Source organism: Rhinoderma darwinii, chromosome 6 (genome assembly GCF_050947455.1).
Source record: "Rhinoderma darwinii isolate aRhiDar2 chromosome 6, aRhiDar2.hap1, whole genome shotgun sequence".
NCBI lineage: Eukaryota > Metazoa > Chordata > Amphibia > Anura > Rhinodermatidae > Rhinoderma > Rhinoderma darwinii.
Window position 1 is genome coordinate 121,961,280 of NC_134692.1, and position 27,926 is coordinate 121,989,205.

Consider the following 27,926-nt stretch of genomic DNA (forward strand, 5'->3'; position numbering starts at 1 on the left):
CAGATTTTGTGGCGGATTCACTGCGTTCAAATACGTGCCATAAAATTACACCATGTGTTAATTCCCCTCTTATACTCTTTCCACAGTGTTTAAGCTGCTTTTGTTATATTTTAATAGTAGTTTAATAGAGTACTGTTTCTTATGCCTAGAAACTCAATAACTTATCACAGCTACGGGGAGAAATTGCGTCTATGCATGTTACTGTCCCACTGGCCATGTTCTGCTTGGATGCCTTGCGTCTCAATGAGGATCTCTGTGCCAGAGCCCAAAAACTGAAAGATCGTCTTGTGCAGTTTGAAGTGGATGAAAACAGGGAGCTCAATAAGAGGTGAGCTGTATGAACTGGATTATTTAATTCCTGTTACTTACGGTACATAGCACCATCATATTCTGTAACACTGTACACAGATTGTCATCACTGATATGACTGAGTTTCGTTTGAAGCCAAATAATCAGTATGCTTTGGAGTATGGAAGGAAACTAGTGTGCCCAGGAGAAACCCAAACAAGCACTGACGGAACATACAAACTTCATGCAGATGTTGCCAAAACCACACTGCTGAAATGCATATGTGCTAACTACCAAGTCTTCTTGCTGGCTAAATTAGTATTAATATTATTATGTAAAGTACCTTCAAAATGGAGGTATACTTTAAAGTGTATGTATACCTTGGTTCACTCTTTTTATGGTTTATATATAATCTACATTAGGGCCTGTTCACATCACGTTTTTTACTTCCATCGGAGGTATACTTCAGGAGGAGTCCCGATGTATGCCTCTGACAGAAGGCACTGACGTATCCATGTATAGGCATACAGTGGGATACGTCGCTTGATCTCCCCGGGCACAGCACTATTTTAGGCGACCCCGGGGAAGCCCCTGATGTCACTGTCCATATATGGACAGTGATGTCAGGGGCTTTTAACTATGGAGTCCTCGGCCAGAGCACCGCAAGCACTCTTGCCGGGGACTCTTGTCTTGCGAAAGCCCTTGACATCACTGTTGATATATGGACAGTGATGTTAGGAGCTTTGTAATGCGAGACACCCTTGTCAGAGCGTCGGCAAAGCTATGGACAGAGATTACGCACTTAGAGGGAGCCCCTGACCTCTCTGTCCATACATGGACAATAACGTTAGGGGCATTGAGATGCTGAAATCCCCGTCCAGAGCATCGACAACGGTCTGGCTGGGGATTCTGCTCCTGGAGGAGCTCCTGACATCACTGTCCATATATGGACAATAACGTTAGGCGCATTGTAATGCGACAATCCCCGGCCAGAGCATTGGCAACACTCTGGCTGGGGATTCCGCTCCTAGAGCACCCCTAACATCAAAGCTAAACTTTTATCTTGGAATGAGACAGTTAGATCAGAACTTCCCAGAATTCAAATGACCAGAGTAAGCTCTGTGGATCAGCAAGGAATGAACGAATTAAGCCTGCAGAACTGTGAATGGACTATAAAATAGGCTGTAAGTCAGGAATAATGCAAGATAAGAAATGGCATATACAGACAAAGTAACGACACGATTTATAATAAGTATAAGTAATTCTATATGTAAACTGTTATATGGATGTTCAAATTAGCTTTTATGGAATTATCCCGTTGAAATTCAACTGTTATATCCCGTTGAATTTGCTAATTAATTCCCTGCACATTCATAAGTTGTTTGGCTATAACTATTAGTAATTCAAAAATTTGTATCAGAAATAAATAAGGCGTTTGCGAAGGCCAAGGTAATGAGTTGGTAGAGTTTACTTATAGCATTTCAGAGATTTACAGTATTCAGTATAAATGTAGTCGATGATGTCATGTGATGTGTTTTTCTTTCATCATCTGTCATTTGTTCCATGTACTGCAGTAATGTGTCCTTTTTTAGACTTCTTTGCCTTGTGTAGGTTTATTTGATCTAACATGACAGCAAAGCTTTACTTGTAATTATATGGAGTTTGATGTGTTTTTTTTTTATTAATGTGAGAATAAAAACATTTTAAAATGCAGCGCACAAGGAATATTTCTTTTTATGCTGTTTGCCTATTGGACAGGTTATTTGATGCACCAGCCCTTATGATGTAAGTTAATAAGGACATTTTTCATAATGTTATTTTAACTGGTCTGGTAAGCAGCAATGTTTGTTGATTTGTCATGTTGCAATTGCATGTACATTGATTGTCTCACGTATATTAATGTGACACAATGATTCTCTATTCCCCCCGGCAGCCACGGCATTCAGTTGTGAATGCTTCAAGTGACTATGCTTTGTGTGTCTCGGAATTAAAGGTATTGTAGTGAATCCCTTTTAGAGAAACCTCCTTTTGATTTTTTTAAAAACTGATTTCTTCAGTAGCTGTAAGAGAAGGAAAATGGCCTTGCAAAGTATGCCTCATAGGGGTTGTCCACTAATGGACAACTGATGACCTATCCACCAGATAGGTCATCAGTATATGATCTGTGGGGGTCCGACACCCGGACCCCGCACCGATCAGCTGCTCCGGTGGTTTGCAGGAGCCAGATGACTTTGCACAATATGCAATGTACGGAGCTGAAAGCAGTTGGCACCATACATTGCATAGCGGCCATGCTGCCGAACTGCAGCTCTGCTCCTATTCACTTGAATAGGAGTAGATAATTAGTACGGCAGCTTGGCCGCTATTTCGTGGCCGGCGCCAACTGATTCCGGCATGGACGTCTGGTGGCCGTGGGCACCGGACCAGCTGATCGGGACGGGGTCCTGGTGTCAGACCCCCACAGATCATATACTGATGACCCATCCGGTGGATAGGTTATCAGTTGTCCGGTAGTGGAGAACCCCATTAAAGGGGTTGCCTAATGAAGATAACCTCTTTTGAAATAGAAGTTGCATTGCTTCATACATAGTAGCAGAGGAGTAACTAGAAGCTCCTGGACCCCAATGCAAAATCGATATCAGGGCCACCCCATACCATATATCATTTATAATACTGGTGTCTTCTTATGTGGCTGAGAGGCTTTTAGGCCCCACTCTGGCTCCGGGGCCCAGGTGCGACTGCTACCTCTGCACTCCCTATAGCTACACCCCTGTATAGAAGCATTACATGGCGGCCAATTAAATGAACAGCTGACCATGTAATAGCTGGACAGGCCAGGTCCACTAAAACGTGAGCCCCTCTAACACAATGGCTCTCCGTTCTAGAGGGCTCTAAAACAGAGGAACCCCTCTATAACATCCATATACCCTAATAAAGCATATGGAATGGGGCTATCATTGGGAGACAACCCCTTTAATTATCTATGTTCTGCATACTGAAATATTCCAAGCTAAATGGGCCTTTCACTTTGTCTTTTCAGTATTTGTTTGAAGTACAAAAGAATAGCAGACAGAGTCAGTGAGGTGCCGGCAACCACTTCAGATCTGGTTACTCTTTCTGACTTCTTGAGGACCTCAAGTGATGTCACTGTTTATAAATTGAAGGATGAGATTGCAGAGGCAGTAAGTCGGTTAGCGTTTCTTCTGGATTATGCAACTCTTCATTGTAAGTATTATACGAGAACAATGATTTGTGTTTGTCCTTCCGTAATTGGACAAAAGTGACGTGTTTAACCTTTTTGAATTGTCTCAGGAAAATTCTGTTTAAAAACACTTCGCATTCCTATGTACAGTACCATGAACTGTATCAGTCTGTACACTGATAGCCCGGGCCTGTACTGTGAGAGGGAGCTGAAATAATTAGTTCCTTGTCCACAACAGAGCTGAACACAGTTCATATTGAGCACTGTGTTTCCAAGTGCAAAAGCAGTTGCCAGAGAAATCCTGTGGCAGAAGAGGTTAGAGGTCATGCGATGAAGATGATCTGTGTACCTAAATCTAAATAATAATAATAATACTAATCATCTTTATTTATATAGTGCCCACATATTCCGCAGCACTTTACAATTTAGAGGGAACATGAAACAAACAATATCAGACATTACACAGTGACAACGCTAATATTCAATTCAAACAAGAGGAGTGAGGACCCTGCTCGCAAGAGCTTACAATCTATGAGGAAATAAGGGAGACACAAAATGTAAGAAGTGCTTGTTCAGTACAATGGTCCAGCCATCTTTTATACACATGGGGTGGTACACATAAAGCTGCATGAGCCGGTCACCAGCCAGTATCTGTGTATGACGGACATGAAGTGCATTAGGTTGAGGGGGATATGGCTGAATGAGGGGGTCATGTTCTAATGACTTATGTTACATGGGGGCCAAGGAAAAGAGTCAGATTAGGGAATGTTATAGGCCTCTCTAAAAATGTGTTTTCAGGTCACATTTAAAACTGCCGATGTTGGGAATTAATCTGATTGTCTGCGGTAGCTAATTCCAGAGGACTGGTGCAGCACGAGAGAAATCTTGGAGACAAGAGTGGGAGGTTCGGATTATAGAGGATGTTAATCTAAGGTCATTGGCAGAACGTAGAGTGCGAGTAGGGTGGTAGACAGAGATGAGGGAGGAGATGTAGGGAGGTGCAGCACTGTGGAGAGGATAATAAGTTTGAATTAATTCTGGAGGGAATGGGCAACCAGTGCAGTGAGTGGCACAGGGTAGAGGCATTGGTGTAGCCGTCCAGTGCAGTGATTGGCACAGGGTAGGGGCATTGCTGTAGCGGTGCAGTGCAGTGACTGGCACAGGGTAGAGGCATTTGGTGTAGAGGTCCAATGCAGTGACTGGCACAGGGTAGCGGCATTGGTGTTGCGATCCAGTGTAGTGACTGACACATGATATAGGTGTTGGTGTAGAGGTCTAGTGTTGTGACTGGCACAGGGTAGAGGCATTAGTGTAGAGGTCCAGTGCAGTGACTGGCACAGAGTAGAGGCATTGCTGTGGCGCTCCAGTACAGTGACTGGCACAGGGTAGAGGCATTGCTGTGGAGGTCCAGTGCAGTGACTGGCACAGGGTAAAGACGTTGCTCTAGCAGTTGGTCAGAATAATGAGCCTGGCTGCTGCATTCAGGATAGATTGGAGAGGAGAGAGTCTAGTGAGGGGAAGAGCGATTAGTAATGAGTGACAGTAGTCAAGACGAGAGTGAATCAGAGCAGCAATGAGAGTTTTAGATGTTTCCACAGTAAGAAAAGGGCGGATTCTGGAGATGCTTTTGAGGTGAAGGTGACAGGAGTGTGAAAGTGATTGAATGTGAGGAGTAAAGGAAAGATCTGAGTAAAAAAAAAAAAACAAGACAGTGGGCGTTCTGCCTAGGAGTTATGGTAGTGCCACACACTGAGATGAAGAGACATCAGGTTTAGATAGATAGATAGATAGATAGATAGATAGATAGATTAGATAGATAGATAGATAGATAGATAGATAGATAGATAGATAGATAGATAGATAGATAGATAGATAGATAGATAGATAGATAGATAGATAGATAGATAGATAGATAGATAGATAGATAGATAGATAGATGGAACACAAGGAGCTCAGCTTTAGATCTCCATCCACATTGACATCCTCCTTGGCTTGCATAGTGACATGTTATGTGTGTTTACGTTTGCGCGCTGATGTGGATGATGATTTATTTCCAAACAGTGTACCTATAAGGCTGTGTTCACACAACCTATTTTCAGGCGTAAACGAGGCGTATTATGCCTCGTTTTACGTCTGAAAATAGGGCTACAATACGTCGGCAAACATCTGCCCATTCATTTGAATGGGTTTGCCGACGTACTGTGCAGACAACCTGTCATTTATGCGTCGTCGTTTGACAGCTGTCAAACAGCGACGCGTAAAAATACAGCCTCGTCAAAAGAAGTGCAAGACACTTCTTTGGACGTTTTTGGAGCTGTTTTCTCATAGACTCCAATGAAAACAGCTCCAAAAACGGACGTAAAAAACAGCACGAAAAACGCCGCGAAAAATGCGAGTTGCTCAAAAAACGTTTGAAAAGCAGGGTCTGTTTTCCCTTGAAAACAGCTCTCGATTTTCAGACGTTTTTGGTCACTACGTGTGCACATACCCTAACAGGGCTGAACAAGGCTAGAGGACAGGAAGTGTTGTCATGGGGCTATATAAGTATAATTTCTGCAGGTTTTTCATGTGCAACTTCAAGCACTAATAATATTGATATTAGGCAACATATAAAATACTTTCAATATACACTATAGGGAGTTTAGTACATTATTTATAGTCGTTTTCTTTCAGTGTTTCTTGGTCTATGGAATGGAATGAAAACCGTCTGTTCCAAATATTATAATTTTACATTGTGTGTGTGTATATATATGTTTTGTTAGTAAGTGGTTGTGAAAAGTGACATTATATGTTGGTATATTTTATATAATTAAACACCTTCTTTACGCAATGTACCTGATGCTGAATTTCCCATATGATGCCCTTTACCATCCCCCTTTATAATGACATGGCAAAATAAATATTTAATTCATGTTATAAAAAGAATATGGATATGGAATTCTTGGGTGTTTCTTTATAGACACCACCTGAGGCATCCCTGCTGGGGAACGTAAACATACGAGCAGTCCCGTGTCCTTTTTCATTATTCATAAATACATTAAAATCTATCTATATCCAATTGTGGCTGAGGTTTTTTACCTTTCTGTATACTTTTATTTCTTCTACTGCATTTCTCTTTTATTAATGGAAGCTAAAACACCTTGTAAGTTACTGCATCTTGGTTACGTAAATACACTATATGGACAAAAGTATTGGGACACCTCCACATTACACCTACAGGAGCTTTTATGACATCCCATTCTAAAGCCATAGCATTAATATGGAGTTTGTTCCCCATTTGCAAATAAAACCATCTGTACTCTTCTGGGAAGGCTTTCTACAAGATTTTGGAGTGCCTATTCATCCAGAAGAGCATTTGTGAGGTCAGACAATGATGTGGGACGAGAGGTCCTGGCTCACAATCTCCATTCTAGTTAATCTCAAAGGTGTTGGATGGGGTTAAGCTCAGCACTCTGTGTAGGCCAGTCATGTTCTTCCACACCAAACTCACCCAACCATGTCTTTATGGACCTTGTGCACTGGGGCACAGTCATGCTGGAATAGAAAAGGGCCGAACCCCAAACTGTTCCCACAATATTGGAAGCTACAATTGTCCAAAATGTCTTGGTATGATGAAGCATTAAGACTTCCCTTCACTGGAACTATGGGTCGTAGACCGACCCCTGAAAAACAACCACATAGCATTATCCTCTTCCACCAAACTTTACAGTTGGCACAATGCAGACTGTTAGATAGATAATGTGATTCCTCACTCCACAGAACACATTTCCACTGCTTCAGAGTCCAGTGGTGGCGGCTTTACGCCCTTCTATTCGATGCTTGCCATTGTGCTTGGTGATGTAAGGCTGGCATTCAGCTGCTCGGCCATGGAAACCCATGTCATGAAGCTCCCGTCGCAAAGTTTTTCTGTGTGGATGTTAATGCCACGGAGTTTGGAGCTTTGCAGTTATTGAGTCAGTAGAGTGTTTGCAACTTTTATGCACTATGCGCCTTATCACACGCGACCCCGCTCTGTAACATTACATGATCTGTCACTTTGTGGCTGCGTTTCTGTGGTTTATAAACACTTCCACTTTACAATAATATCACTCACAGTTTCTTGTGGAATATCCAGGTGGGAAGAAATGTAATGAACTGACTTGTTAGGAGGAGTTCACACAAATTTTTTTACGCGGAAACCGCGCTGCAAAACGCGCCAAAAAATGGCTGAAAATGCCTCCCATTGATTTCAATTGGAGGCGGAGGCGTTTTTTACCCGCGAACGGAAAAACCGTTTTGCGGGAAAAAAAAGTGATATGCCCTATCTTTGGGCGTTTACGCCTATGCCCTCGCATTGACATCAATGAGAGGCAGAGAAATCGTATTTCGCATCGTTATTTGCAGCAGCGCTCAATGGCCGCGGTCGAAAAACGCAGCGGAAATCGGCGTGCAGGCAGAGGGAAATCTGCCTCAAAATTCCAAACAGAATTTTCAAGCAGATTTTCCTCCTTCAAAAAACTTTGTGTGAACCCAGCCTTACAACGGTGGCGTCCTATTACAGGACCATGCTGGAATTCAGTGATCTCTTTAGAACGACCCATTCTTTCACAAATTTCTGTAAGGCGAAATTCACACGAACATGTGCGTTTTGCGTGAGCAAAAAATGCAGCGTATTTTGCGCGTTGCAGTTCCGTGTGTCATAAGTGTTTGGTGCGTGGCTGTGTGATTTTCGCGCATATGCCATCCTTATGACACGCGGTTTTGAAGTTTAGAAAAAGAAATGAAGGAGGTGGTTTTATTGTTCCCTTCATTTCTTGATCTACAGTTGCGCGCGGGATTTTCACGCACCCATTGACTTCAACGTGTGCGTGATGCGCAAAAGATCAAGTATAGGACATGTCGTGAGTTTCACGCAGCGGACACACGCTGGGTGAAAAACACGGAATGTCTGAATGTCCCCATTGCCTTACATAGGTCCGTGCGATGCACGTGATTTTCACGCGCGTATCACGGACATGAAACACGGTCGTATAAATAAGTCCTAAAGGCGACTGCGTGGCTAGTGCTGGATTTTATATACCTGTGGCAATGAGACTGACTGAAAAACCTGAATTCAATGATTATGAGTCGTGTCTGAATACTTTTCTCCATATAGTTTATTTCATTAGTATATAAAGCAATTATTGAATGTTCACCTTTGAAGAGAACCTTTCCCCTGCCCATACATGTGCAGCTGAGTACAGCATGTAATGGGCAGGGCTGCACAAACCCTGTCTCACTATAATTTTTTTTCTTATCTTTCTCCATTATTTAGATATCGGTGCTGTAATATTTGGCGCCCGATATTTAAATAACCCCCTGAACTGTCAATGGGGCGTACAATTGGCAAGGTGGTTTGTAACATCGCTGTGACACTGTCCAATCAGCTGCGGACAGTGTCACAGCAAGAGCTGGAGAGCGTGTGCGTGTGCGAGCGCACGCGCAGCTCCACTGCTACCACGGAACAGACGAGGAGAAGAAGAATGTGAATTCATTTTCTTCTGTTCCAAGGCGGCAGTATCTTCGGCAGCAGAATCTGAGGTGTGCGCGCATACGTGCGGCCTCGCATGGCAGACGCTCTCACTCACGCTTGTCGTCCTTGTCTGCCGAGAGCTGAAGAGTGGGAGCGTGCGCGCGCATGCTCACACAGCTCCGAGCAGCACGCGCACACGCTCTCCTTTCTCCAGCTCTTGCCATGACACTGTCCGTAGCTGACTGGACAGTGTCACAGCGATGTTACACACCCCCTTGCCAATTACATGCCCCATTGACAGTTCAGGGGGGTATTTAAATATCAGGCGCCAAATATAACGGCACCGATATCTAAATAACGGAGAAAGATAGGGTACAAATGTAAAGTGCCCCAGGGTTTGTACAGCCCTGCCCATTACATGCTGAACTCAGCTGCACATGTTTGGGCAGGTAAAAGGTTCTCCTTAAGTATCATTTTGTTTATCTAAATAGATAAAAAAATTCTGCACTGACAAATTTTAGCGTGTTACTTCAGCGTGCAGTCTACAGGACATTTACAATTTTAGAATATATCTATAGGTGTGGAAGTTACACATTTCTGTTGCGGAGCTCCAAATCCCTTGATACCACCATAAATAATACAGTTTGGCTGCCTGCGACAGCCACCAGATGAAGCTTAGGTGCTTACTTGCTTACGGCTCCAATTTAAGGGGTTGGCTACTATATAAAAATATTTCCTAAAAGGCCCTAAACTGTGTTGTTGTGGCATGTAAATCTATAAATCTCATAATACTTTACTCCAGATGCCCAGTAGAATACCCCCATGAATGGTCTATGTAAACAGTGCGTCCAAGTCTATAGCACCCAAGATAGCGGCGCCCGGGCACGTAATGTACTCACGTGAAAGCTTTCTCGTCCACCCGCACCCTAAATACAGTTTAAGGCCTTTTAGGAAATGTTTTTTATAAAGTGGCCAACTTCTTTAAACTCAATAATAAATGCAGTAACCTCCCGCTAGTGGTTGCTGCAGACAGCAAGCATTTTATCATTTAACTCTTGGTATGCAGATAAACAAAGATCCGACCTCTATAAAGATATCTTTTTCATTTTTATAGTATTTATACACCTGTGGTAAGTAACATCATGGTCGCATCATCAATTCATATATAACAGATAATTCGTTACAAGCAGGAATAATAAATTTTCTACAGTGAAGCACAAAATAAACATTATTTGGAATATGAGGCCTCATTTTAGAGCCTGTTCACATCACCGTCGGGTTCCGTTTGGTTTTTCCGTTCATCAAAGGAACCGAAGAACAGAAAGCCGAACGGAAACTATAGCTTTCGTTTGAACTTCCATTGATTTCAATGGTTATGCTCCTGTTGCAGTTGGTTTCCGGTTGTTTCCATTCCGTAAAGTTTCAGTTTTTTGAACGGAGACAATAGCCTATTGTTTCTCTTAAAAAAACTGAAACTTTAAGGAACAGGAGCTGTTCCCTTGCAATCAACAGCCGGAGCCTAGCTGTTATTGACAGCCATGCTCCCACTGTAACAGGCGGTATCAAAGAAAGCTCTTATTTCGGCCATTTAACCCATTAGATGGCACGATTAATAGCTATTGCGGGGTAATGAACAGGGAGAAGCGGTATATTCAGCACTCTTGTAAAAAAATGATTTATTTGGTCATATTAAAAAACAGGACAATTAAAATGATAATACCGGGTCCACGCTTACGCATTTCAAACCTCTAGGGTTCTTAATTATAGCTTAGTTACCCATTTGTGAGTTCACATTTTTATAACCCCAAATCTTGAGTCAAGTGATTTCCTGTGGGTTGGGCTAAAAAATTAACCATTTCAATGCCATCTAGATTTAAAACAACATTGACATTACATTTAATTCAGAAAGAATTCAAAAAACTTTACTATTTAGAGCTCACCACTTATAATAAATGTGCTATGGTGTACACAGTTCTGGTCTTCTGTAATAATAATTTGGAAACATTTTTTAGCTAGATTTCTTACGTGATTCTGGACTGAATCAGGTGTGTGTAAATCACAATGTCACATAGAAGAGAAAATCAGCGTGGGTGATGATACATTAATCCGAGGAGAGGGTTCAAAGGCAATGGTTCTTGATGCTTGCTACTTTAATGGAATTTATTAAAGTGTGTACAATTTTAGTCTTTTGTATTGGAGATTAGAGAGATTTTATTGAAATGTATTACTTTCATGAATATCGAGACTGAAATAGATTTGTATTAATTACGGTATCATATCCGTGGTGCTGAAGGACAGCAAGCTAGAAACGTTTAGGGGTGCTACTTAATGGTGGGGTGGCAGTGCATATCCATGGCAGCCGAGGGCCTTACAAAAACCCCCAGAGGCATGTCTTAACCGGTTTACGACCGCCGGCTGAGTACATACGTCAGGCGGTCGGGGTCCTTAAAACGAGCGCGATAGACTATTTAAGGTAAGCTGATCGGGCAGCTGATTGTTGGGTCTCCGGCAGTCAGTGACTGCCGGGGGCCCTGAGGAGAAGATAGAAACAGCTTTCGCTGCTTCTATCTCCTCTGATCTCTTCTACACAGCGCTAAATGAACGCTGTGTATATGAATAGAGGCAGCGGTCACATGGTCGCCGGGTGCCGTTAGTGGCAGGCTGCTGCTGGGTCTTACTAGACCCAGCACAGCCCTATTATTGACAATAGTCACTATGAGAGGGCTGATTTCCCCTGTAACTGGGGCTGCTGTGCAAAAAAACATGGTGTAAAAGAAGACAAAAAATATATAAAAGGCCTTTTCTGACCTTCGAAGGACAGACCATAATGATAAAAAAATGAAAGATTTTTTTTTAATAATAAATACACATAAAATACCCACCCCAAAAAAACATCGTCCCCCTGCCAATCATTGTCGTAACGCTAACCTAATTACCCTAATATAGACATGTAATATATCAAAATTTACAGTAGACAATGAAGATCATAAATATAAGGTCTATGTTAGGGTAAAACTATATTATTACCAGACAAAAATAGCTAAAAAGTAAAAAAGCTTATTTTTTTACTATTATTTTCAAACTTTAAGACTCAAAATTCTTAAATCAGCTAAAAGGATGTGTATAAAAATGCAAAAAAAAAAAAGAAGAAACCTGCATTGTCGACGGAAAAAACATCACAAAAATCACACCGCTAGCCCAACAAATAAAAAAGTTATAACTGTTTAACTAACGCGAGCTAAAAATGACTAAACGGTGTCTGGTCCTGAAGGCTCAAAATAGCCCGGACCTGAACCGGTTAATATATTTACTATTAGCGATACTCTGACAATGTTGCTTTTAAATACTATTTATTCCAAAGCATTGCGTAAGTGATCATAACATTTGCAGCTTTATATTTGTGAGTGGCACAAAAATTACTTATTTTTTTCCCATAAAACATGTTTTTATGGTGCAAAATTAGTAAAACATGAAAAATACTATATATATTTGGTATTTGCCAGAATTGTACTGACCCATAGAATAAAGCTCACACCTTATTTATAAGGCATAATAAACCATAAAAAAACAAAAAACATTTTTTACGGTATTGCTGTGGTTTTGTTTTTCCATTTCATCCCCATGCAATTTTTTTTTTTATAAAAGTTACTCAATAACTTATATGAACCCCAAAAGGATAGCAATAAAAACTACAACTCTTTCTACCAAAATACCCAAATCCTTATACAGCTACAGCGATGGGATAAAAGTGCCGGTCGTTATGGGGTTAAGGTAGCTGTAGCTTTTGGTTTTTACAGTAGAACTTTGTTTCTGTACATTTAATGCTGTAGCTTTAACCTAATGTTCTTTTTGTTTTACTCTTATTTAATTTGTGCAGAAAAAATATTAGAGCAGTGAGAACAAAAGTTGTACTAGTACCGCAAGCACCAAAAACATAGTACGTTGTTTTTTGTTATTGGGGAGGGACAAATGGTCTGTAGTATCCCCTCATTTCTTTTTAAACAAATAGGTAACATAATATCTTTAGGATTTTTCTTTATGCTACATTTTTATACATATGTGTGTAATCACTGTTATATTTTGTGCAGATGATGACCTGAAGTTAAACAGCGCTGTATTTCATTGGCCAGAACAGATAGAAACAGTTTTCGAAGTCAATAACAACCGTTTAATGGCCAGGAGAGACCAAGCTGAAGATGAGCTAAGAAAGAGGTAAAAATGATCAGGTCCTCTATCTTCATAATCAAAGAAGCAATGGAGGTGGGGTCTGCAGCCTGCTATTCCTGCCAGGGGAGTAAATAGAGGTGAGGGTGCCCCATAGAAAAGATTAAAATGGGAACTCCCTTCTGGTGCTGGTTAAGACCACAATACCACATATCACCTGGGACAGGAGGATGGGGTTCTTGTTTGCCCCCTATCTCCTGTCTGTGATCCTTGGGCTAATTCTCCACACCCTTATTTATTAACAATGTAGGACCTTTGAGGAGGTTCCTGTTAAGGTTCTTACCACACATTAAAATAAGGAACGCAGCCATTTTTGGTTAGGCACCCTCTCATCAAGGGCTCCATAGCCGCCACATGAGCGGCCTCAATGGTATGTACGCCCTTGATTCTTGCTCTAAATTTTAGCTTGTAGTCAACAATATCTGGAGAGACACCAGTAAAGGAAGCCCACCATAAGTTAGTGCCCTAGAGGTTTTCCAATATGTCATCCTTTTATAGATAATGTATTAGTAATTTACCTAATGGAGTAGCTTATAGGCAACACATGATTTTCTCAGTTAAATGTGGACCCTATTTGGCAATTGGCCACCCTAGATGTGTTTTTTTTACCCCACAAAAATGTTTGTGGCCCTGTGCCATATAGTTTGAATAGGTTTATCCTCTGCAATAAAAAATACAATGGGCAAACAGTGGTAGCCAAGGGTGTACATTTCATAGAGGCAGACCATGCAGTTGCTATGGTGCCCTTGAAGAGAGGGGGTCCAGCCATGGTTGGTCCCATCATGTTTGCTACTGGGCAACGAGAACCTATGCAGGACTTCCCTCTCCACAGGAACTGCATTGTTAGCAAACAAAAGGGTGGTTAATTTGGCTCAAGAGTCATAGAAAGTGTGTGGAGAAAGCAACAAGCACCAGAACCTACTGTCCTGGGTGGCAAAATTCAGCGCCATAATGGAGGCCCCATTTTGATCTTTGCTACGGTGCCCCCTGTCTTCTATACACCCCCGCTAGTGGGAGTACTAAAAGTATTAAATTTTTCCCAGTGTGACTGTGTATATAATTATTCCTATCACAACAAAGATTTTATTCCACTGAAAGAAAAAATACAGCACAAATGCGGATGAAGAAGTCAGATTTAGCAAGAAAAATTACAACGCTGCATATCCGATGGTAATGTTAGCAAATGTAGAGTCTGGAGCAAAAAGATAAAAGGCTCATACTGATGCAAAATTAAAAAGACATGATGAAGTAGATTGATATGCAGTTGGAAGTTAACGTTTCACCCTAAATATTCAGCCAAGTATATCAGCTGTATCTCAGCTTCGGGCGGTGAGAAAATAGGAGAATCCAGATTCATATCATTTTCTAGCAATTTCTACATCGGCAATCTCAAAGAATTCTTGTACTTTTTTTTATTTCCCTCCTTCCATTTTCAAGCAACCCTCACCAAGGAAGGAGAGAAAAAAACAATAAAAAAATTATTGTACCTTGTTTTTCCCCACATACTTGGATTTGCTCAACTGTTAGGCTATGTTCACACGGTTAACCAAATACGGCTGAAAATACAGAGCTGTTTTCAAGGGAAAGCAGCTCCTGATTTTCAGCCATTTTCTAATCAATGAAAAAAGGCTCCAAAAATGGCTCAAGAAGTCACATGCACTTCTTTTTACGGGGGTCTTTTTACGCGCCGTTTTTTGAAAATGAGGCGTAAAAACACCCCCCGCCACGTTCTGCTTCCGATTTTTTAGCCGTTTTTCGGGACGTTTACATACCCTTAATATGACTCTTTGGTGTTGCTGATAAATGAAATATATGAGGATAAAAATACTTTTGTGAAATACAAGTAATAATATAATTGGGTTTTCCTTAAGGGTAAAATTAAAATTTAGAGTGTACATAGAGAATTAGGGTTCCATAGAGCAGGTCCACATCTACTGACAGGGCCTCTTTCCTTTTAAGATCGTATCAATATGTGGCTATAAAACACTCATAGCCACTGCCATGCTGGTGATCCTCCGAAGAAGGCGCAATCAGTACAAGACTTACAGAAGTCCTATCACTTATGGTTTTTGGGCACATTGCAAGAACTTTTTTTTAAAACAAGAAACTTTGTAATTTACAGTATTTATAATATCGAGCATAATTGCATGGGTTTCTCAGAGGGCAGCCTCTCCTCCCTCCCTAAACATTCATTATTTTGCTATAAAATGCAATTTCAGCTTATAGAGGTTGTCTAGTTTATAAACCCCATTTTCATCGACCCTATTAGGGAATTTTATCACAGGCTGCAGGGGACACATGGGATGAAACGTCATCCCAGAGGGACGGTAGAGGGACGCGTCGCCATGGCTACGTATGGTACAAACTTTTTTCTGCGTGAAGTTATCTGCAGCAGACATTCACCACAGATTACAGCTGATCGCTGGGGTCTCATCAGCAGGACACTTTGTGATCTGCTTTTTGTCAAAAGACCCTAGGGATTATCCAAAGCTAACAACCCCTTTAAATAAAATAAACCTGTATATACTAAATGGGAGTTCACTGGAGAAAAGACTGGGTCACATAGTGCTGCGTCTCTATAGTCTACCTAGTGTTAATGGATTAAAAATGGTGGCACTCATTGTATATTTGCAATAGGTACTGAAAATAACTGAAAAAATTGTTGACCGGTTACTATATCCTGAATGCTGCATTTTACAGTAAATAGAATTACAAATCGGCTGCGGGGGTCGGTGTGGTTTGAGCCTCCTCATCTGACCTATAGCAACAGCATGTGCTGTCTCTACGGCTTCTCTGTCACAGTGTGAAGAATATATATTTGTAAAATGATCAATGTATTAAATTAATGGAGAAAGAGAAAGAAATTTATGGAGAAAGAGATGTGAAAATAGCTGTGTAACCCCCCAACGAGTCCCTGGAGAGAGGGGGCGCAGCCCTGATTAGTCCTTTCCGTATGCTACTGAGTGGTGAAAATCTGTGATAATAGATATATTTAAGTCAGGTTGTCAATTTCTTAACCTGCCAACACACTTCATATAGTCTGATTGGCTTTCCCTAGAAATGACAGACAACGGGGTTATATTTTCTATAAATCCCTACAGAATATGGTCTTGCTTTATAAAGAACGGATTATAAATAAATGACTAAGGGATCACAGAGATTTTCTTATAGCTTTTATTCTATTCTCGTGTGCTGCGCATTGAACAGTTAGAAGTATTTCAGATAAACTAGGGAAGAAGCGCTTCATGGGGGTAGGGATGGATGACGAACCACAGATTATTTCTATTATATACCAAACTTGTTAACATTGATATTTCAAAGAATCCCAGCGTGAATTGAAGCCTCTTCAGTGTCTTTAGGACTGAAATCTTCCTGCTGGCAATCTAAGGGCCGGTTCACATCAGCGTTTGGTTTTCATTGATGGGTTCGGTCAGACCTTTCCGTCGGGAAAAACCCATCAACGGAAAGGCAAACGGAAACCATCAACGGAAACCGAACGCTGGTATTTGTCCAGAAAAAAATATTACTTCTCTATTTGTTGTTTTCTGGCCTGCACCTGGATTTGTCAACCCTAGGGGGTCCACTTGGTAAGGCCCCATGCATACGACCGTAGATTTCGTCCGTAATTACGGACTGTAATTATTGTCCGAAATTATGGACCCATTCACTTCTATTGCCCACGGACACCTTCCGTATATTTACGGGAAGGTGTCCGTGCCGTAGAAAGTCTCCGCAAAAGATAGCACATGTCCTATTTTTTGCTTTTTAGGGACTGTGCTCCCATACTTCATATGGGAGCATGGCCCGCAAATGCGGACGGCTGTCCACGGCTGGCCATGCCCGTAATCACAGACCCTGATTTACGGGCACAGTCATGTGCATGGGGCCTAATATGGTGATGTTTAATGAGTAGAAAGGAACATGAGGAGGTAGGAACTTGTCTGGTAGCTGTATACCAGGCACAGCACCTCACTTTGTCGAACACAACTATAATAATTAGATAAAGTTTTGGAGCACGCAAGCTATTTTTTTATATTCTTTTTTTGCTTTGATAAATCCAAAATAAAAAATGAGGCAGCTCCTATGCAGACCTATGTGCACCAGGTTGACGCAGTTGATACTTCATGGTTACAGACTACAATAAGCCCTGTAGTTTGATCTAGTAGTCTTGTATTCTTCCCCTACTTCTTTGTTATATACTGCTGAGCACTGCATGGGCATCTGTATCATTCACACACAGTGTGTTATATATTCCTAAGAAGACGTACGAGATGCCTATATTCACAGAAATCAAAGCTTGCACAGCCAAGTCAGTGATAGAGAGGAAATGTCAGGCACACAGACTAGAGCATTGAGTGAGTGAGGGAGGGCAGGAGGGAGAGCATGCTTCACAGGGAATGCCCACTAAGCCCTGAACTTGCAAGTCCATAAGAACTCAAGTAAAAAAAAAGCAGGTTTTAGAAGGGACATTCACATACAGGCTATAATAGGCATCTAGATATCAGATATTATTTGCGGTTAGTTTTGCGGTCATGGCATAATGTTATTATATGTCTGTTTAAGATTATGTTAATAGTAGGGCTCTTTTACTTTTAATAGTGCATAAACAGGGTGGTTTTAGATTATGGCACACTAGGCAGTTGCCCAGGGCCCCCATTTTTCTAGGAGCCCTTGAGGGCAGAATCCCCAGTAGCAACGTGAGAGTCAAGGGGAAAAATATTGCACTTCACTGACAGTTCCAGTAGTCTGCAGAGCACTTATTCTCATTGAGCTTTGTGTTAGAGAGAACTGTGCAGCTGATAAATCACAGCTCACAGTACTCTGTTTCCTTCTCTGCACTGATCTTTATGGTGATATTATGTGGACACTGGGGCAGATTTATTACTAGAAAGTGTTGAAAAATGCGCCAAATTTTGGCACTAAGTGGCTCAATTTTGAGTTTTGCACCTTATCAGACACTTCAGAAGAAGGGGCATGGCATAATGGGAAAAGAGACGTGGCTTAAAATATGCCAATGTAAGAAAAAAATCTGGTGCAAAATAAGCCAAAGTGGTATAAGTTAGAGAAGTGTCCAACAGGTCATGCAAGATGCGCCAAAATGATCATGCAGCATGCGCCACTATTTATATTTTGGCGCATTTTGTGCCTGCCTGGTCTAAATTTACGCTGTCTAACTTATTGAACAGCAGTGGTAAATGTGGACCTCTCTATGGTATTATTAGTTTAGTCATTGTATGGCGGTATTATTTGGACACATAATGGTAGTTTTATTTGGGCACTGAATGGCAGTTATGAGTGGGCGATCGTAGTATCATTTGAACACACTTACGGAGATATCATTTAGGCATTGTATGCATGTTTTCATGTATGCAGCGTTTGAAATCACAAGAAAAGAGTGCGCGAGGGTGGAGGGACCCTACTTTGCTTGTTGCCCAGGAGCCTCATAAAGCTGAACTATGCATAACTTTAACTATTTATTTCATCGCCCCATTCTGTATATATGTAGTACAACATGTTCATGTTATTTCAGGTATATAATGCTGCTAAGGTACAAGAGCAAATGTCTCTAATTAGAGGTTATTCACACGAACGGCATAATCGGCCTTGTGACAAACATTTTGTTTTTTTAACGGCCGTCACACGGCTGCATTAAAATCAGTGTACTTCTATGGGGCTATTCATACGGCCGGGTTTTTTTAACGAACCATGTGAACAGGCCGTGAAAACAAGTCCCGCACAGATGTAAATCGGCCGTGAAAAACATCTGTTATCACTGTCGTTTTGACACCCGTTCGTGTGAATAAGCTCTTATAGTTGAAGATTACACACAGTAAAAAAGGAAATGCGACTTAAACATTTCAGCTTAACAAAGAATAAAACAAAAAATATCTGTAGAAATATGACTGAATTGCTCATGATGGCATTTTATGGATCTAGCTCTCCTGTAGAGGCTCTTTATGTGTGGATAATCATAAACTGCTTGATGCATTATTGATTTATTATTAACCTTTAGCTTTTAATAAAGCCACTAGCACGATAGTTGTATGGCTAATTGATCAGATCCTAAGCCTGTGAGCACCGATATTTCCATGGCTAATAATGTAGCTGTGACATGCAAAATAACCTATGTATAACAAAAGCAAAAAAAGGAGTCAATTAATATATTCCTATCAAACTGACAAAGTTTATTAAATGACATTATGACAACACATATTAAAAACACAAAGAGAACTCCATACAAAAAATACACGCCTAGACAAATGGATGTCTGGTTCTTACAAAGTCAAAACACTTGTCATATAAAATCGCAGGAACAAGTGTAATAGGTAGCGATTAAATGGGGGCAGCTTAAAAAGAATAGAAAAACATCTCTCTAGACCCAAATATATCATAGGAATAAAGGTATTGCCAATACAGTGTCTCCATGTGGAAAGTACAAAATAGTATAAGGTGATAATGTTGAACAAATACAGAGGTAAACAGTAGTAATATTAATATATGCCTTACCCATGAGTAAACAGAAGTTAGCCAGACAGTCTCAAGTTGGTTTGTTCCCCAATACGCGTTTCGCACAAATAGCCTCTTCAGGGGCTGCATTATGTCCCTAAGAAAGAACAAGTTACAACACATGCGTCTATAGAACCGATTCAGAAAGAAGGAGCAACAGAAATCTATAACCCCAAAGGTCCAGGGTAAGTCGCACATATGAATATGTGTGGACCGCTGGGTTGATTTCAGGGCGTAAAACCCTAACAGCATCAGAAAATGCAAATGAGGAACCAAAAGAGAAAGATTGACACTGAGAGATGAAGAAATAGTAAATGTACAAAAACTTTATTGAACAATAGTGGTAAAAAAATAATAAAAAGAATCCAAAAAACCACAGTAAAAACAGGGATCATAGGCTGGTAAACGAAATCAAACCATGCGGCTATGTGAGAAGCGGGTAAATGAAGTGCATATGCATCCTTTAAATGATGTGTATAAATACCTATACAATAATGGTCTATACACAAAATAGTGCAGTAGTAAACATCAGTATATATAGAATATTTCAGACTGTATAAATGTATTTGGGAGGTTAAGTCATAATAAGACAGCAGATATAGTTGCACCAATACCAAATGACATGATAAAGTATCAAAGATCAAGAAAATATATATAACCCAAAATACAAAATACTGAAGGAACAAATGAACATTCACATACCCATGGTAATAGAACAGGATGAATGCAGCCAGAATCCACCCCAACGCGCGTTTCGGCGCTAATGCCTTCGTCTGGGGGTGGTGTAAGGTTGAGGTCAGAGGTCCTTTATTGAAAGTTTGAACCAATGAGTTGAAAAAGATGCAGCTGTAGCGTGATTACAGCTCATGTGTTACTGTTGCCCTGTATAATTATAGGTCGCTGTCTCACTGTGGTCGGGGCGAGGCAACCACGTCAGTGCCAGTGACGGAGAACCCGAACCGGAAACACGCGATCGAGTCAGCAAGACTCGGTCACGTGGATCAGGCAAGGCTCGCCGTGGATGACACCGGCGGGGGCCGGACCCGAACCTCCAATGGGAGAGCGACACAGGGGAACCAGTGTGATACATCAGGTATGTGAACGACATATCAGGATTATACACAATGTAGCATGGGGTGCAGCATATAAAGTCTGGAATCGTAACCAGAGTGGTATACATAAATTTGTACAAATACTAGGGTGACCCTAGCAGTTGGCAGATATGTATTAGATATAGAAAGAACCAAATGTGCCTGAGGCACACTGAAAATCGATTTCCCAACTGCTAATCAGTGTAATTAAAATATAACTTTTAATATTTTTGCCATTAAAGATGTCCAAGGGGACATAACATTCAGCACGAACAGTTAAAAATAGTAGCCAGTATTGCTCTAGCACACGCTTGTTTCCACTCGATCTGCGTGTATTGCCAGACGGAGTGTAAGGTACTCAGATTGCAGAGTATCAGGTCGGCAGCTGCAGACTGCCGAGCTTTAGTGGATAGGATATGGTATGGTATGCGTGCTTAGGATTGCCACGCAAGCTAGGCTCTTTAAAATTGTAAATTTAGCCCCCCCGACATGTTTCGCTGTCAACACAGCGTCCTCAGGGGATCAAAACGGGGCTAGTGAGCGCGCGTATGAATTGTCAGACCCTTTAAACATTTCGATTTGCATCACACAAGATTCACCTGTGTGAGAACCAATAGGAGCTCTGTACAGAGGACGAGCCTCCATAGTAGAAGATTGGCGTTTGCGCCAGCCAATGTGGAAGTCATATATATGACCAGTTACGATGCGCCGAGTGCGCATGGGCACTAGAATCACAACTGGACTTAGAAATTTTTCTGAGTTAACCATTGGAAACGGCACCTGCGCACACGAGTCCTGCAGGGTCTTAGCCGATAACAACATTATCAGTGATAGATGCGCATGTCTGGGCTCTTAGAAAAAGAGCAAGCTCTCAGAATAGTAGCACTAGATGGGTCCCCGTAATAGAGACTTGACAGAAGTCATAATAGAAAACGTATAGATGGCCAATTTAACGCATTGGCACTATGGTCACGGTCAGACTCAGTCAGATCTCCACATATATGTACATATTAGAGATCTGACTGGCTCGACAGCGCATGCGTATCTCGGACCTGGACTTAGCCGGTTTTGGCATCTATGAAGATTTACAAGTGCATGTCTAGTCTCTAGTTACATTCGGGAGAAATCAATAGGGCGCGCGTGCGCACCAGGGTCCAAAAGGGACTTAGACGATGTTTTGGATAGTGGTCTGAGTATGTTAGGGACACAGAGGTCCCACAATTCACAGTTAAACTCAAGTTAAAGGTTCCTGACGTAAGAATTTAGTCTGCATGTCTGGGCACTCAGAGGATACAGCAGCAGGGATCGTTCCCATCAAAAGGTGAGTATTACAGTATATATATATGTTGTCCACACTGCAAGTTTAGCCTATAGGTTAGGTCATTATCCACAAAGGGCATGGCTCAACTACAATCTCTTGGTTCGAGTAGAGGGAGAATAAGGGGGGAGGACAATTTGTCCAAATGGACATACATGACAATTGAATTATCAGTATAAAGATATATTGTCTCTTTTTCAATAGAGGTACGATTGGTCATAGTGACCAGGTGACAGCTGTCAGTGTGTATATATACACATCAGGTGTGGCATTCTAAGTTGGGGCAATTATAGAAAGGCTACGAAGGTGAATCCCTCATTTAGCCCATTTGGGCTTAAAGATCTAAGCCTATGAATCCATTTGGCTTCTTCTTGCAGTAACTTTTTATCAAGATTGCCTGCTCTGGGGCCCAGCTTGACTTGGGTGATGCCCCAAAATTTGAGAGCATTGATGTCTCCTTGATGGTAAGATCTAATGTGTTTAGAAAGAGGTGTGTCTTCTTTCATATTAATCGTACTCTTATGCTTCGAAATCCTTCTACGGAGTTGTTGAATGGTCTTGCCCACGTATAGTTTTGGGCAAGGACACTGTGCAGCATAGACAATACCACTACTTTGACAATTGATGAATTGTTTAATGGTAAAAATCTTACCATCGACTGGGTTGGAGAAGGTTTTGGTCGTCGGCATCAAGGGGCAAAAGGAGCATCTGCCACAGGGAAATGATCCCTGTATTGGGGGCGGAAGCCAAGTTTTTTGTGAAGTTAGTGGTCTCGAATAGTGGCTATGTGTCAAGTATTCACGGAGGTTCTTACCTCTCCGATATGTGACACTGGGAATGTTGGAGATTGTGTCACAGAGGTCAGTGTCTGTTAGTAGGATAGACCAGTGTCTCTTTAAGATGTTTTTAATTTGATATGAGCAATTGTCAAAATTCCCTATACATCTGATAAGGGGAGATTGTTTGCTACCAACAAGAGCATGTTTTTCATTCTCCTTTTTACCATGCAGTAGATCATCCCTAGATGTTGCCCTCGCCCTTGCATAGGCTCTATGCAGAGTTTTCTTTGGGTATCCACGTGCAAGGAATTTATTATATAGAGTATCACATTCCATTTGAAAGGTGGTTTCTTCAGAGCAGTTTCTTTTTGCTCTTAAGTACTGTCCAATTGGGATACCTTTTTTGAGAGCCGGCGGATGATAACTTCCCCAATGCAGGAAACTATTTGTTGCAGTCTCCTTTCTATAGATATTAGTTTGGACAGCCCCACCAGGGTCCAGGGAAATTTTTAGATCCAAAAAATTAATTTCATTTGTGTGTATAGTGTAGGTGAATTTCATCCCAATATGATTATTATTGATGACATCCATGAAATCAGAGAAGAGAGCTGTGTCTCCCTCCCAGAAGACAAGTATGTCATCTATGTATCTACCCCAGAAAGAGATGTGACAAGTGAAGGGGAGTAGATCCTCGTTAAAAATTAAAGTGTCCTCCCACCATCCTAAAAATAAGTTGGCATAAGTGGGTGCACAAACAGTGCCCATAGCCGTGCCTTTGAGTTGGTGATAGAATTTGTTATCGAAAAGAAAATAGTTGTGTGTGAGTAGAAATTGTAATAGGGATATAGTGAAATTATTGTGTGCCTGAAACTGAGTCCCCTTAGTGCTCAAAAAGTGTCGTACAGCACCAAGGCCCAAATCATGGTTGATATTAGTGTACAGTGACTCGACATCAATAGTAGCTATTAGCGTGGTGGAAGATACATTAATCCCCTGGATCCTGGTGAGGGTGTCCTTGGTATCTCGTAGAAAAGAGGGTAGGGCTGCAACAAAGGGTGACAGGATTTCGTTTACATATGTACTTATACCTTGCGTTAAGTTGTCATTACCGGAGACAATTGGTCTACCAGGTATTGGTGTAACATTTTTGTGTATTTTGGGCAGGGCGTAGAAAGTCGCCAGAGTAGGTGTGGAGTTATATACAGATTTAAATTCTTCAGATGATATTAGTCCATTGGACCTTGCATTAATCAGTAAGGTATGTAATTCGGATAGATATCGTTCCGTCGGATTTCCATCTAGTACCTTATATGTAGATGTATCATTGAGAAGTCTCTGGACCATCGAGACATAGTCTTTACGATTAAGAATAACAATATTGCCCCCTTTGTCAGAGGGTTTAAATATAATTTCTTCATTTTTGCTGAGTTCATCTAATGCTGTTTTCTCTGATTTACTAAGGTTACTTCGAGGTTTTTGTTTATGCAATTGAAGTTTCTTTAGATCCGCACTGACCATTTTAACAAATATATCGATATGTGGATATTGCGATATTGGAGGTGTTAATCGTGACTTCGGTCGTAATGAGGAGAAAGGGCCAGTAGCCATATCAGCTGGGTATTCATTTTCATTTGCTAGCTCTTCTAGTGCATGTAAAGTAGTCAGTTCAGTGTGATTAAATGCAGTATTATCATCAGATTTATTCTTGAAATATTTATGTAAGGCAAGCTTTCTTGCAAATAGATTGACATCTTTAGTCCAAGTGAATTCATCAAAATTCGGAGTGGGAGTATATGATAGGCCTTTACATAAAAGCGATTTTTGCTGTGGGCTAAGTTCAAATTGTGAAAGATTTACTACTTGCATATCATCTGACAGGCGATTTACACTATGTGTCATTTGGTCTGGCTCCATGGGGTGTTGTGCAGACCTAAAAAAGGAATCGCAGAGAAAGTGTTTGTCGGTGCTGAGGCTGAGGGGCCCGCATTTCCCAAGTTCACAGCATTCCTCATAGAGCCATCCGCATATTTCCCCACGGAGAATGGGGTACTGGGTGTCACCGTTGTGGGTATATGGGGCGCTGAGGAAATTGAGGAGGTAGCATGTGTAGAGATAGCTGAGATAGCCGAAATGGCGGTACGTTGCCCGTTGTGAGCTGTCCATATTGATGGTATGCCCTTAGGGCCAGTAGGTGTTCTTTTTGACGGGTTGTATTTTCTATTTTTTATTTTTCGTTTGGCTCCTAATCTATTGTCGTCAGACAGAAATCTAGAATCTTCTGTACCAGATACGTCTGACTCAGAGATGTCTACAGATCTGTTGTCACGATTTTGAAAGGGGGTGGAGGGGGCACGGCTACGATATGTGTATATCTGACCTGTATCGAAATCTCTGCGGTCTCTGATATATTTCCTATGTTTTCTCTCCTTTATTTCTCTCTGTAGATATTCAATGTTTTTTTGTAGTTTTATTTCACATTCACTATATTCTGGTGTTGAACTGAAAATCTGAATGTCTTGAATTTCTTTTTCTAGTTGTGAGCCAACCTTGAGAAGATCTCTTTTCTCAAAATCTAACAAGTATTGCATTAAACGCAGGGAACTTTCAGTTAGTATTTGTTCCCATCCCTTAATGAAGTTTGTGTCACTGCGATATAGGTTAGGAATTAAATTAATACGTAGACCTCTGTATATTATTTTTTGCTGTATGTAGGTTTCCAAACTGGTAATTTCCCAGCAGGATCTTACATACTGCTTATAGGTTTTCTGAAGGTCTCTAAAAGCAGTATGCACATCAAATTGATGCAGTGGTACGTTTTCCGTGGAAAAAACAAACAATGCCTCAGAAGCCAGGTCATCTGGATTCAATTTTCTCGATAGAAAATTTGCCATCACCTAATGATTGATGTGTATATGAATAAGGTATCTCAATAGAAGACAAAAAGGGGGTCAGAAATATATAGGGTAATTAACCCAATTGGAGTACAAATACTAGGGTGACCCTAGCAGTTGGCAGATATGTATTAGATATAGAAAGAACCAAATGTGCCTGAGGCACACTGAAAATCGATTTCCCAACTGCTAATCAGTGTAATTAAAATATAACTTTTAATATTTTTGCCATTAAAGATGTCCAAGGGGACATAACATTCAGCACGAACAGTTAAAAATAGTAGCCAGTATTGCTCTAGCACACGCTTGTTTCCACTCGATCTGCGTGTATTGCCAGACGGAGTGTAAGGTACTCAGATTGCAGAGTATCAGGTCGGCAGCTGCAGACTGCCGAGCTTTAGTGGATAGGATATGGTATGGTATGCGTGCTTAGGATTGCCACGCAAGCTAGGCTCTTTAAAATTGTAAATTTAGCCCCCCCGACATGTTTCGCTGTCAACACAGCGTCCTCAGGGGATCAAAACGGGGCTAGTGAGCGCGCGTATGAATTGTCAGACCCTTTAAACATTTCGATTTGCATCACACAAGATTCACCTGTGTGAGAACCAATAGGAGCTCTGTACAGAGGACGAGCCTCCATAGTAGAAGATTGGCGTTTGCGCCAGCCAATGTGGAAGTCATATATATGACCAGTTACGATGCGCCGAGTGCGCATGGGCACTAGAATCACAACTGGACTTAGAAATTTTTCTGAGTTAACCATTGTAAACGGCACCTGCGCACACGAGTCCTGCAGGGTCTTAGCCGATAACAACATTATCAGTGATAGATGCGCATGTCTGGGCTCTTAGAAAAAGAGCAAGCTCTCAGAATAGTAGCACTAGATGGGTCCCCGTAATAGAGACTTGACAGAAGTCATAATAGAAAACGTATAGATGGCCAATTTAACGCATTGGCACTATGGTCACGGTCAGACTCAGTCAGATCTCCACATATATGTACATATTAGAGATCTGACTGGCTCGACAGCGCATGCGTATCTCGGACCTAGACTTAGCCGGGGGGGCTAAATTTACAATTTTAAAGAGCCTAGCTTGCGTGGCAATCCTAAGCACGCATACCATACCATATCCTATCCACTAAAGCTCGGCAGTCTGCAGCTGCCGACCTGATACTCTGCAATCTGAGTACCTTACACTCCGTCTGGCAATACACGCAGATCGAGTGGAAACAAGCGTGTGCTAGAGCAATACTGGCTACTATTTTTAACTGTTCGTGCTGAATGTTATGTCCCCTTGGACATCTTTAATGGCAAAAATATTAAAAGTTATATTTTAATTACACTGATTAGCAGTTGGGAAATCGATTTTCAGTGTGCCTCAGGCACATTTGGTTCTTTCTATATCTAATACATATCTGCCAACTGCTAGGGTCACCCTAGTATTTGTACTCCAATTGGGTTAATTACCCTATATATTTCTGACCCCCTTTTTGTCTTCTATTGAGATACCTTATTCATATACACATCAATCATTAGGTGATGGCAAATTTTCTATCGAGAAAATTGAATCCAGATGACCTGGCTTCTGAGGCATTGTTTGTTTTTTCCACGGAAAACGTACCACTGCATCAATTTGATGTGCATACTGCTTTTAGAGACCTTCAGAAAACCTATAAGCAGTATGTAAGATCCTGCTGGGAAATTACCAGTTTGGAAACCTACATACAGCAAAAAATAATATACAGAGGTCTACGTATTAATTTAATTCCTAACCTATATCGCAGTGACACAAACTTCATTAAGGGATGGGAACAAATACTAACTGAAAGTTCCCTGCGTTTAATGCAATACTTGTTAGATTTTGAGAAAAGAGATCTTCTCAAGGTTGGCTCACAACTAGAAAAAGAAATTCAAGACATTCAGATTTTCAGTTCAACACCAGAATATAGTGAATGTGAAATAAAACTACAAAAAAACATTGAATATCTACAGAGAGAAATAAAGGAGAGAAAACATAGGAAATATATCAGAGACCGCAGAGATTTCGATACAGGTCAGATATACACATATCGTAGCCGTGCCCCCTCCACCCCCTTTCAAAATCGTGACAACAGATCTGTAGACATCTCTGAGT

The 27,926-nt window shown here is 41.1% G+C and overlaps 1 protein-coding gene across 1 annotated transcript in view; it reads left to right on the forward strand.

The window, feature by feature from the left end:
* DNAH3 (dynein axonemal heavy chain 3) overlaps positions 1-27,926 on the forward strand; it is a 359,079-nt gene that overhangs the window by 118,332 nt on the left and 212,821 nt on the right. The window contains exons 13-15 of the mRNA XM_075830244.1: positions 150-328; positions 3,329-3,513; positions 13,070-13,193. Of these exons, the coding sequence (XP_075686359.1) occupies positions 150-328; positions 3,329-3,513; positions 13,070-13,193 (488 nt within the window). The remainder of the gene's footprint in view (positions 1-149; positions 329-3,328; positions 3,514-13,069; positions 13,194-27,926) is intronic.